This window comes from Trichomycterus rosablanca, chromosome 12 (assembly GCF_030014385.1).
Source record: "Trichomycterus rosablanca isolate fTriRos1 chromosome 12, fTriRos1.hap1, whole genome shotgun sequence".
Lineage (NCBI taxonomy): Eukaryota > Metazoa > Chordata > Actinopteri > Siluriformes > Trichomycteridae > Trichomycterus > Trichomycterus rosablanca.
Genome location: NC_085999.1, coordinates 32,201,418 through 32,216,110, shown reverse-complemented (window position 1 = coordinate 32,216,110; position 14,693 = coordinate 32,201,418). Strand labels below are relative to the sequence as shown.

The 14,693-nt window shown below is 39.4% G+C and overlaps 1 protein-coding gene across 1 annotated transcript in view; it reads left to right on the top strand.

The window, feature by feature from the left end:
* The window catches only part of satb2 (SATB homeobox 2), a 29,429-nt gene extending 15,032 nt beyond the window's left edge, over positions 1 to 14,397 (top strand). The window contains exons 6-12 of the mRNA XM_063006109.1: positions 484 to 492; positions 1,656 to 1,751; positions 1,815 to 2,227; positions 2,867 to 3,079; positions 4,479 to 4,631; positions 6,643 to 6,837; positions 13,543 to 14,397. Of these exons, the coding sequence (XP_062862179.1) occupies positions 484 to 492; positions 1,656 to 1,751; positions 1,815 to 2,227; positions 2,867 to 3,079; positions 4,479 to 4,631; positions 6,643 to 6,837; positions 13,543 to 14,169 (1,706 nt within the window). The 3' untranslated portion in view covers positions 14,170 to 14,397. The remainder of the gene's footprint in view (positions 1 to 483; positions 493 to 1,655; positions 1,752 to 1,814; positions 2,228 to 2,866; positions 3,080 to 4,478; positions 4,632 to 6,642; positions 6,838 to 13,542) is intronic.
* The last annotated feature ends 296 nt before the right edge of the window (positions 14,398 to 14,693 follow it).

Genomic DNA, 14,693 nt, shown 5'->3' with positions numbered 1-14,693 from the left:
ACTGATTACACGATACAGAAAATCAAGAAAATCAAGAAAACCACTGTTAATTTTTAACTAAAAAGCAATGTAACATATTTAACTAATCACTGTATTTGATACCTGGTTCCAGGAGCAGATCACTTTTCAAACACGTGTTATGGACTGCAACAGCATTTAGACTTGCTCCAAACACACCAAACCTGCCGTACAGATTTGAGTCTGAAACAAAAGTGTATACATGTTCCACATGTTGTTGGTTCACTGTGGTAATGTTTTTACCCCTTATTAAAGGTGGTCCTATGCCATTTCTGGACTGATTGTATTAGAATCTCTTTAGACAGAAGTATAAAGAAATGCTATCCATTGTTTATCATGGACCAGCTTCACTGTACATAATTCATATTAATTACAATTTTTATCCATATGGGAGCTAAATAAAAAAATCCTTTGTAACTAAAGATGTTTCAGTCTATTATAAAAACTAAAGCCCAAGTGTACTAGTAAAAAGGTGTGAGAGAAGGTGGTGGTTCCTCTGAGCCTACCACACTCTGATAAATATACCCATAATTTTGGGGTCTATGCTGGATCAAATACTCCTATATGTTTTGCAAACAGCCTCTTTGGGAAATCCCAATACTCTCTTCTTGCTAATGAAAACCACAGCTACTTCACAACCCTTATGCAGGGGGTCTAAAGCACTAAGCCCAGCAGCCGACTGTCCCTGCTACTGCATTACTTTAGCCCTTGAGCATCATGACAATTTTCCCCATAAAGATAAATAAATAAAATAATTACACAGTGGGACAGATCAAAGTGTTGCCCAAACCCCTGGCACAGCTCCAGAGACAGAGAGACCGTGGAAAATCAAGAGGTTGTTGGTGACAGTGTGTATATGCAGTGCTGGATTACACCAAGCCTCTGCTGTTTGTTCTGCTCAGTGCCTCTCACAGCAAAACATACAGCCTTGGGCCACCAGATGTGATTCCAGCTACTATAAAGACACGGTCTTAGATTATAATCACAAAGATGATGACTTATCTGGATGTCATTCATACTATTAGAAGAAACAGAAATCACAAAAAACACTTATAGTGTGTTCTTTTAATGTCAGAGCACCTTTTGATTTCTTGGTTTATTGATATGTGCCACACCACAAGGGTACCATGATTCATATTCTTCTCTTTGTTTAGGTGAATATTTTTTCTTAGGTGAGAAGATGTGGCCAACAAGAGAGAATGCTGAAATTAAAGGTAAATAATTTGTTTTCAACAAAATGTATGTTAGGAAATGGGAACGTGTGTTATTTTTGGTCACGATGGGCCATTTGGGTTGTGAAACGTAATCATAAAGACTGGTCACTATATGACTGTAAACTAGCATTTAAAAGCTATATGCAAAATGTAATATCTATAAAGAATTATAGCACAGTACAATTAAAATCATGTGCAGGAAGGAGTGTTTGACAGTGGAAAAAAGCCAGTTCATTTAAGACTTTCATTCATGTATGTATGAATTTAAATGATTATTAAAATAATAATGATTATGCTTTAAGATCCCAGATATGAAAGAAAGTATCTATTTTAGTGTGAAGTACAACAGTGTGATGTCTGTGTGTTTAATAAAATATTCTATTAAAATATTTTTAGTGATTACTTTTCCTGGTCTCTTTGCAGTTGAGAGGGACAGCCTGGTAGACTTTTGTGTCTTAGGACAGCGTCCCCCTCCTCATCTAACTGGCCTTGCACAGCTAGGACCAATGGGCAGTGCAGGTTCCCTTATAAAAAGTTCTCCTGGAGACCCTCAAACACCTCAGTCTCAGCCTCCAACACAAGGGCAACCACAACCACCGCCAACCCATGCCAGTCAACATCACCACAGCCCACCTCTTCGAGCTCAGGTTGCTCCTCCAGCTGCCCTGCAGCCTTTGCTAGGACCAAGAGGCCTCCTTTCACCTCAGATAAATCCACAGATAGTGCAGCAACAACTAGCTATGGCTCACCTCATCAACCAGCAGCTGGCTGTCAGCCGCCTGTTGGCCCATCAACACCCTCAATCACTCAACCAGCAGTTCCTCAATCATCCACCCATCCCAAGACCTGGCAAGTCTGTAGGACCTGGAGAACCAGGATCCAATCTTTCAGCGGCTGAGGTCTCATCAGACATCTATCAGCAAGTACGGGAAGAGCTTAAAAGAGCCAGTGTCTCACAAGCTGTGTTTGCCAGAGTGGCATTCAACCGCACACAGGTACAGAAGCAAATACTGTGTAGAGGAAAATTGATGGTGCAGAAATACTTGAGTCTTATTCGATTGGGAATAAACCGTGTCTTGTGAAATATAATAGATCAGCAGAAAGTCCTGTATGAATGTGTCATGCTGTGCTGTTGTAAATCAACACACACACACACACACACACACACACACACACACAGTTACAACGTGTTTCATTGTAGAAGGCATTTCGAAAGCAGAAGGTTCAAAATAGCCCCAGTCACATCATAAACAGCCAAGTTAATCATATTTTGTTGTGCTTAAGTCATCTAATTCAGATGCAGTGACCCAAAACTTTAGCTAAAGTGTCTGAGTATAAAATCAGACCAGACTTTTTAGATCTGCAGGTCACTGCACTGATGCACAGCATGGTTATTCTCGCCTCTGTGCAGAACACAGTCTCTTTTTCCACCTTCTCTGCAGTCTACACACCTGGTGCATTGAATCTCTGCAAGCCATTTATTACGCACCATTAGAGCCAACCATTGAGTGGGTGGGAGATGATGTGGAGCAGGTGAAGACCTAGTAGGATGTGCATGTGTATGTCTGAATGGCTCTGGTCTTTCTTACTTTGCCTTCATGCTTGTATATGAATATAATGTTTGTGAACATCAGGGCCTGCTGTCTGAGATCTTGCGGAAGGAGGAAGACCCTCGTACAGCTTCTCAGTCCCTGCTGGTTAACCTCAAGGCCATGCAGAATTTTCTCAACCTACCTGAGGCTGAGCGAGACAGGATTTACCAGGAGGAGCGTGAACGCAGCATGAACCCACCTGTAGGTCTACCTCCAACTCCAAACTCCAGCCCTGGTGGAAATCGACTCTGTCAGGTAGCCCATTATTCTACTTTCACTAAATTAAACCCTTCCAACCTTTTACATTCTGCCTGATGCAGTACAAGAGTATTTTGTATTGTAAGTGTATTTGACATTTTATTTAAAATAGTATTTGGACTGACTATAAGCTTTAATACAGAGTATCATGGAACATTTATATGTAGCTGCCCTAACCCCCTACTCTTTTATGACTATAATAGCCTACACTCCTCTGGGAGGGCTTTTTACAAGATTTAGGTTAGGCACTGATAGATAATCAATGTTCCAATTCACCCCAAAGGTGTTTAATGGGGCTAAGGTCAGCTCTGTGCAGGCCACTGGAGTTCCTCTACTTTAATCCTTTCCTCTATGTTAATGTTAATGTATGAGTGAGCTAAACCAAGGCATAAACCATAAATGTGCCGTTCATTTATGATTGTGAAGAAAATGTTTGACTTTGTATGGAGAATGTTTATTGTTAATCATATTTAATTCTGCTTGTTTTTTAGAAAGTATGGGAGCGCAGCATAGACGAACAGTTAACTCCTGACGCTTGGGCTTCTATCTGGAAGAACAAGAACAAAATCACTAACTCGGTGAGGATCACATCTACCCTCTAAAAAACTATTATTGTTGTTATTATTGTTGTTCTAACACCATCCATACAGATGAAAAATAATGAGACCTTTTATAGTAGCATTTCAAATTTAAATTCTCTTTTCTCTTCCAAACAGATTATAAAGCTACACACCTATACATCGTAATAAGTCCTTATAATTTTTTTGGAAAAAAATATATAAACATTTTATATAAAGACGTTTACATACATTATACAGTTTACTAGTTAATAAATAACATTCTTATTAAAAAGCAAAAAAAAATCTATACAAGTAAGATGACATAAAGGTAAAACTCTGCCTTCTTGTAAGCATATTTATAGTAAATAGCATGAAAAATTTTACCCCAAAAAACAAATAATAACCATCTCTGATATGAGAACAGAGTCTTCATTCTTTGGTCTAAAGGAATGCAGTTGTGTACTATTATTATTATTATTATGTCTGTATACAGTTATCTTGCTATCGTTTGTGTTGGGGAATGTGAGATTACCTGCCTGTGCCTGCAAAAAGACTTCAAACGCTGCATTAAAAAAAACATACCACCCCAAAATCAATCTACCATAATTCAAACATGAGCTACAAAGGAGATGCAGGAGAAAGCATTAACTACAGTTCTATTGAATTCACTATTTTCTGAGCTTCACCAGATCAAACACAGCTTGTTAAATCACACACATCCTTCAGTTACTTCATAAATCTTAGATTCACACATTTTTCAGTCTTGGCACCATATTCATGCCAGCATGGTTGTTTTACATTTTTGATCTGATCCTGATCTCTTTTGTGTTCTGCAGTCCAAGCCCTCTGCTCCAAATCCTGACCTTCCACTAAAACTAGAGCCACTGGTCAACATCACATCTTCCATTTATGATGAGATTCAACAAGAGATGAAGCGCGCCAAGGTGTCTCAGGCACTGTTTGCCAAGGTGGCAGCCAACAAGAGCCAAGTAAGCTCTAATGTTTGCTTAGCCAAATAACTGCTTTCAGTGCACTAATGACAGACCTTACAAAGCTTTCACTACAAAAGAAAACTTTCTCCCGTCTCTGTTTGATTTCATGTGAATGTGAAGTCTTTGTGTGAATGGAGATTTAGTTGTTCTTTTATGGTACTGTTTATCAACAGATTGATATATTAAGCTTTTTATCTCATTTCAACTTACATTTTAAAACTTATGTAATAATTATGGATGAAATCAGCATTACTGGCACATGGAATGTTTGATTGAAATAATACAAATCAAGGGAATAAACAATGCATCAAATATCTGGTAAACTTTTTATACATTTTATACATGAAGAACTGTGCAACAATAACAAAAATGGTGTGTCTTTTATTTTAACTCTTGCAAAAAGAGCATATCATTCAACTGTGACTTCTGGTTGAGGAATATTTTGGAAAATCTGCTGGTTCATTTGCGGTTCCCTCGCACACTTGAGAGCAAAAAGAGATAATTGATTTAGTCAAATCAGATCCTGCGCCCATCTGCGCCTAATTCTTCCCGTGAAATCGGCTGATGAGTGACGACAATGCTCCATCAGCCCAGTAAAACGAGTACGGTCAGCACGCTCGTGTGTCGATTTGCAGGTGTGACCACCTCAGTCCTGCAGCGTGTGTAGAATGAGTGGCTTGCGTAAAGAAGGCTTGCGTTAGTGCTTGCATGTGTGCATGTGTGTTTATGTACATGACAGATGCAGATAGGTCTCTCAGGTCCAGGGTCGGATGGGGGGGGTCACGGCTGAATGCACCCATCTGCTGCAGCTGGCCAAAAGGGGCTGGGACGAGAAAGAGAGAGAGAAAAAAAGGGTAGAAGAGAAAGAAAGAGAGAGCTCTGATCAGGTTATTAACACTGAGAGCTGGAGGAGGTTGGTTGCACACAACAGCTGGTGGCAAAGACGACCCAGTCTAGCAGAGATAATCATATCTTCTCTCTCCATTTCACACTCGCTTTCACATGTTCTCTTCTCTCATACTAGCGCACTCTTTTTTTGATGTGCTTACTGATGTTCTTTAAAGCAGAAATTACTCTAAAGCCACAGTCACGCAAAAAATTATAGTAAATTTTTTTGTTAAATATCCAAGTTAGAATGCAAATACTTGCAAAGAAAACCTCTACTGTGGAACAGTTAGAAGTTAGCCTTGACCTAGCATTTTAAATATTGCAACCTTAAAGTAGCCTAAACGTTTAATTATGGTTGTGCCGAATTTGTACGAGACACATTGCCAGAAAAGCTGGGACAGTTTGTAAAATGCAGTTCTCTTGAACCTGAAAATAAAATTAAAAACAATGTTTTCATTAACTGACTTGGTATTTTGTTACTACAAACTAATTTAGCATTTCAAAAACCCATTTAAAGCAAAAAAAGTTGCATAAAGCAGGACTTAAGCTGCTCAACACTTGGTGGTTGTTGTTGTTTGATGTGCCAGACATTTTAAATAGAAGACAGATCTGGACTGCAGACAGGCCAGTCTAGCACTGTCATTTATTAAAGTCATTTATAAACGTCAAATAAGAAAATCACAGGGAAGCTTTTTTGTGTGTTTAATGGTCCTTTACCTCATTTCCATAACACAACAGCTGCCAGCCAATGAAAGTAAAGGCTGATACCTGTTTTCATTTATACACTAAAACCCAGCCATTACCACTTTTGAACTGTAGTGCTGTAATATCGCTGGGCTTGAAGAGGGACAGTCCCTTCTGTTTACATGAACTTTTGAGTATGCCATCCCTCTCACCTAGATTACAGGGACAATTATGCTGCTTTGGACTTTAATTAATGGCTGTGTCATCATTAGGGTTTGAATTTACAGTCTTGCCATGTGATTCCAGCATTTGTGCAGAATTGTACTGACAGAATAAATGTGATTGTAGCTTAAGGAACATTTTAGGTAGATTTTTTAGAACATTGAGGAAGATTTTAAGAAACTTTTCTATCTGATTTTGTCACTTTCTATCTCAGGGTTGGCTGTGTGAGTTACTGCGCTGGAAGGAGAATCCGAGTCCTGAGAATCGCACTCTGTGGGAGAACCTGTGTACGATTCGTCGATTCCTAACGCTTCCTCAAACAGACAGGGACCTTGTGTATGAGGAGGAATCCCGGCACCAACACAATGAACGCCTGCACACCATCCTACACCTGCCCTCGGACCCTCAGGTGAGCCTGGGCTAAAAGCTAAACTGTATTTATATGATCTAATCAGAATTTATACAGATTCAGTACTGAGGTTTTCTGTTTGATAAGAGAATTGAGAGTCTTTGATTATTCATAGATCAGGGTAGGCAATCAAGCCCAGAATGTATTTTTACAGATTGCCTTCAAAAGCTTTACTCTGTCGTGATTTATGACCTTTTTTCATGATTTTATTGATGCACTGGAGGAAAAATGGGGTCACTGTGATTGTGTTTCATTGTGTGGTTGCATACACATCCTTGGAGCTTTTGTTTAATATCAAGGCCTTCAATGCAGGGTCCCTGCCAACCTCTAATAACCTAATACACCCAGCCCCCTTTAATCAAACACACACACACACACACACACACACACAAATAGCTCCAAATACAGTACTGATTAAATGGACTTTCTCGTCTGCCAGCCAGGGTCATTACAGTATACACTAAGGACATACTAAATTCACACATACTCATATGCACACACTTTTATATATGTAAATGCATGCATGGCAAAATGGTAAACACATAAATCTACTTTTACCTCAGAGATCAATGCTTTGTGTTTTATATTCTCAATACTCTAAGCATTGGATGTATTGATACTTATTGTAAAAACTAAGGACCAGTGATAATCATAAAGACAGTCTCATCTGTTTTGTTCTATTTTGTTTTTTCCTCCTCCATCTCACCCTTTTCCTCAGTTAACCTCGTTTTATGGACGTGGTTTACACAGGGTATATTTGTGTGTAAGTGCGCATGTGGCTGCACTTATTTATGTGTTTTGGGCGCAGTAGGAAATGCCCCATTAGGACACACCCTGACAGACAGTACCACCACGGCTCTGATATTAATAATGGAGGGAAGAAACGGAATCCACACTACACAAACACACACATGCACATACATATTATGTGACTCATGGGAATTCACACTAGTGGCTCACTATGGTTACCCTCCAGTGGCTTTGACCGTAAACTATTACACAGTACTGACCTTAAAAAATCAGCCCTTATGGAAAGCAAAACCAGCACCCTGCATCTAAAAGCAGCACGGAACACACTTTCTGACTTTTTGAATAGTATTTTTACCTATAATAACCATAAACCGAAACCATAACTAACTATTTAATAATAATTTGAGCAGCTTTAACTGTTGCTTGGTGTCCAAACAATTGCCATTTCAAATGCAGTCTTTAGTGGTTCAATTACCCTCATGATTTAACCTAATACTTCATATCATTATGGTATTACCAAAATAACAGTAATTACGTTAAAATAACATGGTTTATGTCATGATTGTGTCAGGAGTGATAATACAGAAGCTGTAAGCTACATTTACAGCCAGGCTAATTAAGAAAAAGAACAGAACAACTGAAATAAACTCAACACTCTGTATTGTTTTATAGAAAAAATAAAGATTATTTAAAGGTTAGATGAGCCATTCACCCCTCAGTGCTCTCCCCCATTCTCTTCCAACCTTTATGCTTTTACACAGTATTAAATGCTCATCGCAGGAAGGAAATTGTGGTCGCTCCATTAACACATTCCAGCTCCTCATATAGAGCCCAGACAAGCCCCCCACACTGAAGTCTAAAAATACTGCATATGAACCAAACAGCTCAACAGTTATGTTCCATAACCCAACTGATCCCACAAAAGCTTGAAGTTCTGATTTAGCTCATAACAATAAAAAGGCCATGATACATTCAGTAAAGGGATTCAATGAGTCTTAGCAGGACCAGTTTGTGTGTCTGGTTTTATGTCAATCTGTGGGGCTGGGTGTGTTTGTGGGTGTCTCCATGGCTGTTGTTTTCTTGACACAGTAATAAGGGTCTCTCCCCAGATCAAACTACCCAGCATCCTCTTGGCTCCAGCCAGCCTGCCACCATAGACCACACATGTGTTCCAGCTGCAAGAGTATACACAATTACACTCACGCAGCACCGATTTATGGACAGGAACTAAGAAACAGGACACTAAATATTAGGTCCCGGAGTTAGTAGTTGTTTAAGTAATTATTAGTCAAATAATGCAGGGTTTTCTCTGTGGCTGCTGGCTTTAATTACATCGAGTCAACAGGAGACAGGCATTAACATACATAATAGCACCTGATCCAGCGTAGACTATCTGATCAAAAATATTGTACCTGCATTTCGATTGTGTCATTGGGCCAGTGTGTGTACAAGTTACATGGCTTGAATCTAAAGCATACTGTACATGATACTGGTCATTTGTTCCAGTGGTACACAATCATTCACGTGGAATACTCACACATACACACCTGCTGTGCAGTGTTCTTGTCAAGATCAAAATCCATAACAATCAAGACTTACATAAGAACAAGTCCTATCCTGTACAAAGGCCTAAACCCGTACCAACTAAAACCAAGACTAGACCACGATTTTTACAAACTGAGACTAGAACATACTGTACAAGATGTGAAATTGGTCACATTTATCACAATCCATGCCAATCAGGAATGAAACAAGACCAAACAAGACCAGGATGCAAGACCTTTCAAGTCTTAAGAACTACAACCCTGCTGCTGTGTAATTGACCCAGATCTATGCTATAGCCCCCTCAGCACATTTCCTTCCATGTGTGTGCTGCTCAAGGGCATAAGTGCCTCCCACTGCTCATTTGGCCATCCTCCCCTATAAATAATTTCTCTTTTGTTTTCACTAAATTGGATGCTGCTGGATGTGCCAAGTGCAACACCGATGCACACTGCCATGAACACGCATTCGACTTGAGTATCCTTACTGAATGCACCTGTGAAGACTTACTAAAAGAGAAATTCTAACCTTAGTTCTGGCTTTATGATTTTCTGTTCTGGCTGAAGTAGATGAATAGTTTAAATTACCCCGATGTTTGGGTGAGTGTGTGCTGCGTTGTCTTTTCTGTCCAGTGTTTCTAGAAAAAGCTCTGGATTCACAGTGATTCTGATCAGGATTACTAAAGATAAATGAAAGAATGTAAGGCTTATTGACTATGAGGAGTATCACATTGTGCTTTGTCTGTACATGTTTATATACAGTATGTTCTCATATTTGCAGTCAAGCACAAAAGACACGGTAACACACACACACACACACACACACACACACACACACACACACACACACACACACACAAAAGGCTTATTCACTCCCTGGGTATTTCAGCATGGAAAGTCTTAAAAATTAAATTATCATGCATGCCGATAATTGAGCTAGCTGATGTCATGCATAGGGAAACTAGCAGAAAACTGGCTCTCTCATCATTATATATTTAATGTAATGATGTGTTAATGGCGCCTCTTGTGACCACCACCCCACACTTGGTCTGCCTGCCCCAGGAGAACCAGCCCTCATTATGAATCGACTGAATCTTTTATGTGCTATAATTCTTTCATAGTTATGCACTGTAATTTTCCTTAATTGAAAGTAAAAACTGCAACAACAAAAAACAAAAAAAACACTTTCCTTGATGCAAAGAACTCAAATAATGCAAAGAAACTAATCCCTGGTTGCAATTAAAAACACAGAGATGGGATTCACTTCAATATTGAATTATGCCTTAAGTGCACGAGAACAGAAAGTCTGTGTTCAAAGGAGAGGCTGTGGTTGAGGAGCTGTAGTGGGAGCACTAAGTGAAGTGGACGTAGGAATAAGGGGGTTGACTTCATGACTTTAGCAGTGTTGGGTTTGATTAGATGATAAAATCATTCTTCTGACTTGGCTTGGCCTCTCTTTATTAGCATCCTTTGCTGTTATTGATCAGTTGACCCTCTTTAATCAACAGTATTTTGGACTTCACAACCAGAGGTTCCTGTTCAGGTCTGGGTCACAGGGAGTCCGGTGCCAAAAGGCCCAAACACTGCATCTTGGATGGAATCCTACACATTCACTTATATACTGTATTAGTGTTTACATAAATAACCATGTATCAACTAGTCTATGTTGTGCATGTTTTGATGAGGTGGAAGAAAACTGAAGTACCCCAAAGAGGCCGAACAGACACGGGTAATACAGGACTCATGTTTCTGTGTTTCACATACTCCACTGCCCGCAGTTCCATGCCACCCAAAATTTCAGTAATGGTTTAAAATTGGACTTCTGGCAAATATTCTGGCTTGTTGATTGTTTATTGTAATTGTGTGTTTGGTTGAGGTAGAGGTTGTGGTAGAAAAAAGATTTATAAAGAATAAGCTTCTAACAGAAAATCAGAACCAGAAAAAGTACAGCCTGTGTGTGTGTGTGTGTGTGTGTGTGTGTGTGTGTGTGGTTGAGTGTGCTTGTGTCTGTGCGTCTTTGTGTGTGTCTGTGTCTACCGCTGAGTGATGTACTGTGTGTGGTCTCCGTAGGTAGGCCAACACACAGATATCAATGTAGTACCATGTGGCCACTTTTAATGGTCATGTCATTTAGGTTCACTCCCTTTCTAGTTTTCTTAATTCTTTCTGTGGGCTGTTTGTTTTTATGAGACATCAAAAATAATAACTGAGCAAAAAGACGAAAAAGAAAAAGACAAACATCTACACTTCCTGTAAAGCACTAGCCCCAGAAAGCCCCCACAAAGTGAAATCAGAGCAATTTTGTGGTCTGGCCTGCACTCAGTATTATTTAAAAAAAAACACCCTGTTATTATTCAGTGGTGAGAGCAAGTGAGAGAGAAAGAGAGTGAGAAAGAAAGAGAGAGGGAGAGCAAATGACTATTATCTTTATGCAGGTCCTTTAATTTTAATGCGCCGCAGATTTATAGCTCAGCATTCCAGCGCAGAAGCAATGGGCACCCCACCCTGGTCATAAACTCAGCAGGACAGTGCCACGGCTTTTGATAGCTCTGCTATGACATGCTACACCCTCCAGAGTTTCAGATACATTTTTACCTCAAATCTCCATCTATTACTATTTAAACCAACTCAACCATCTACCTTCCTCTCTGTCTCGACCACCTCGTCCTGCTTTCCCTTTCTACAAAAGGTTTTTGTGGCTATGTTAAAAACAAGACTGATAAGCAACCAGCTGGCTAACATGTTATTTAATGCTGATGTCCAAAATAATTCCAAAATTGTTTAGTTTTGTAATTTTGGAGCATTTAATTATACCTTAGTAATGAATAAGAATCTGGATAGTTTATTGGCAACTGGGGGAACCTTTTGTGCTAAACCTAACTGATTTGAAACTTTGTCAAGCAATGGGACAGTGGTAGCCTAGTGGGAAGAGCTTTGGGCTATCAACTAGAAAATTGGCGGGTTAAATCCAGGCTCTGCTATGCAGCCACTGTTGGGTCCTTGAGCAAGGCCCTTAACCCTGTCTGCTCCAGGGGCGCTGTACGATGGCTGACCCTGCGCTCTGACCCCAGCTTCCAAACAAACTGGGATATGCGAAGAAATAATTTAATTCTACTGTATATATGTATATATGACAAATAAAGGATGTCTTAAAAAATCTTAGATATATGAAATTAATTTTGTTGTTTGCAAAAACTTGATTTTTATATGTATCTAACATTTAATTTATTTTGACATTTGCCTTGTATCTTGTTTGTAGTGTGTCTGAACACACAGGCCTGATATTTATTAGATATATGCATTAATCTAATTACTGAAATGCTTATTAAAACTGTGTATTGTGTGTGGTGGTGAGGAACAGGTAGGAATTCCATAAAGTCTAATAAGGGTATTTAGTGTATTCTTACTTTCCTACAGACATACTGTATTTTGGGGATCTATCCAAAGCGACTTGCATTTGGGACTTGTTTAGAGGCCTGAATATTTAGAGCCTTAGTCAATATAAAGATGTCTTAAAGAAGGACAGTAATAGGTGTATGAGCAGTGATAGCTCAGCAGGTACTGGCCCCTAACCCTAAATTGCATGGATTATTTATGCTCACAGTTGTAAAGTGTTTTGGATAATGGCTCTGCTAAATGTCATGTCTGTGTCATCTTGTATCATGCTAACGAAAAATAGTAGTTACACAACAAAGAAACCTAAAAGTGGCCATTTTTAAAAGTTAACCTTATTTGATACCATTTAAACTCAAAAAGATTACTCAGTGGAAGAAATATTATGAATAAGATTTATAATTTTTAAAACATAACTCTATTATTTAGTCATCTTGTGTTGCTTTGCTCTTACAAATGTGATAAAATTAAACCAACTGCTTTAATTTAATTTAACAACTGCAATTTCCCATTGGGGATCAATAAAGTAATTAATCAATCAGTAGATACACCACTGAATTATAATGCACTCATAGAGAACCCATAGAGGCTTTTTGTTACCAAATTACTGACATGTATGTATCAGCAAAAAATATTTTCCAGTTAGCTGTATACAGTGTACACTAGACAAATTCATTCATTCATTAGAGTCACTTAAGAGAATACTTTAAATATCAGTCATTTTGTGAAAATGTAGCAATGCTACTACCTCACTACTGGTAAGTGATTATTTTCTCCACAGACAGACATCATGCCAGTTAATACGTATTTTTAGTGTTAATGATCTTGGTGATGACATTCCATTTGTGTAAAATACTTGGTTAAACAGTCAGAACAGAGAACAATTTGGTTGGACTTTTACTAGAGGTAATGGGACATTTTGGTCAAGAGCCTCAATGAATGAATATTTATTGAATGCAACCTTATTACTATTTTACTTATTATTACTTATTAATACAGAGTTCTCTGTTCTCTCTTTTAGGTACTGCACAGACAGCCTTTGCCACTACTAGGACACAAGGACCACTCGCCTATGCATGAGGACTCATTGCCCAACTCTGGAATGGAAGACAACCCTCAGTCCGGTGCTGTTGGCAACAACACTGGCGTGGGATCTGCTGTCGCCAAAAAACCCCGCTCCCGCACCAAGATCTCACTGGAAGCCCTTGGTATCCTGCAAAGTTTTATCCAGGATGTAGGGCTCTATCCTGACCAGGAAGCCATTCACACACTCTCAGCCCAGTTGGACCTACCAAAGCACACCATTGTCAAGTTTTTTCAGAACCAGCGCTACCATGTGAAGCACCATGGTCGGCTAAAAGAGCTTGGAGCTGAGGGTAGTGGAGTCGATGTTGCTGAATATCGAGATGAAGAGCTTCTCTCTGGCTCAGAGGACGCAGAATCCAGTGAAGATGGCCATGAGGAGATCTACAGTGGACACGAAGGTGCCTCAGCAGGAGCAACAGTCTCTGCTTCAACACAATCCTCCAGCTCAGGCCAAGAAGAAAGCAAGGACAAGATTGTGTCTCTAGGGTCAGCACGGCCAAGCTCCTTGCCCTCATCCACTTCATCCCCAAGCCCCAGAGACCAGGTTGAGTACCAGAGATAAAGTAGTCTGGCCTGCCTGGACAGGGGGTATGTTGAAAGAGGGTAGTGGAACAGAGAAAGACTTTTAATAGCAGACTGGAATAAATTAACACAGGGTCAAATGAAGACTTGTTAAAGGAAATCAGAAAATGGACAAGACTATATTTGAATACTGACCATAGAAACATCTAGAAACCAGTTGTTATCAGTCACTTGTCCTGGTGGCGTAATGAAGGAACATTTGTGTTAATGACCCAAAATCTTTACAATAAAAAGAAATTAGAACTCTTATGACAGTAAGTTGATGTCTTACCCCAAACTGACAAGTGGTCACATTTATTCATGGTTTCTTTAATTAACATGGCAGCAAAAGCTTAGCCAGTCAAGTCCTAACACCTATGTCACAAACTTCTTAATTGTAACCATACAGTCTAAGGGATCTGTCATTAGAGACCACTGTCATCCTACTATAAGAATAATGACAGAGACTAAAATTTATACAAGCTTCAGATGAGCCATGAAACTCCACAAGAGCCCACACATCTC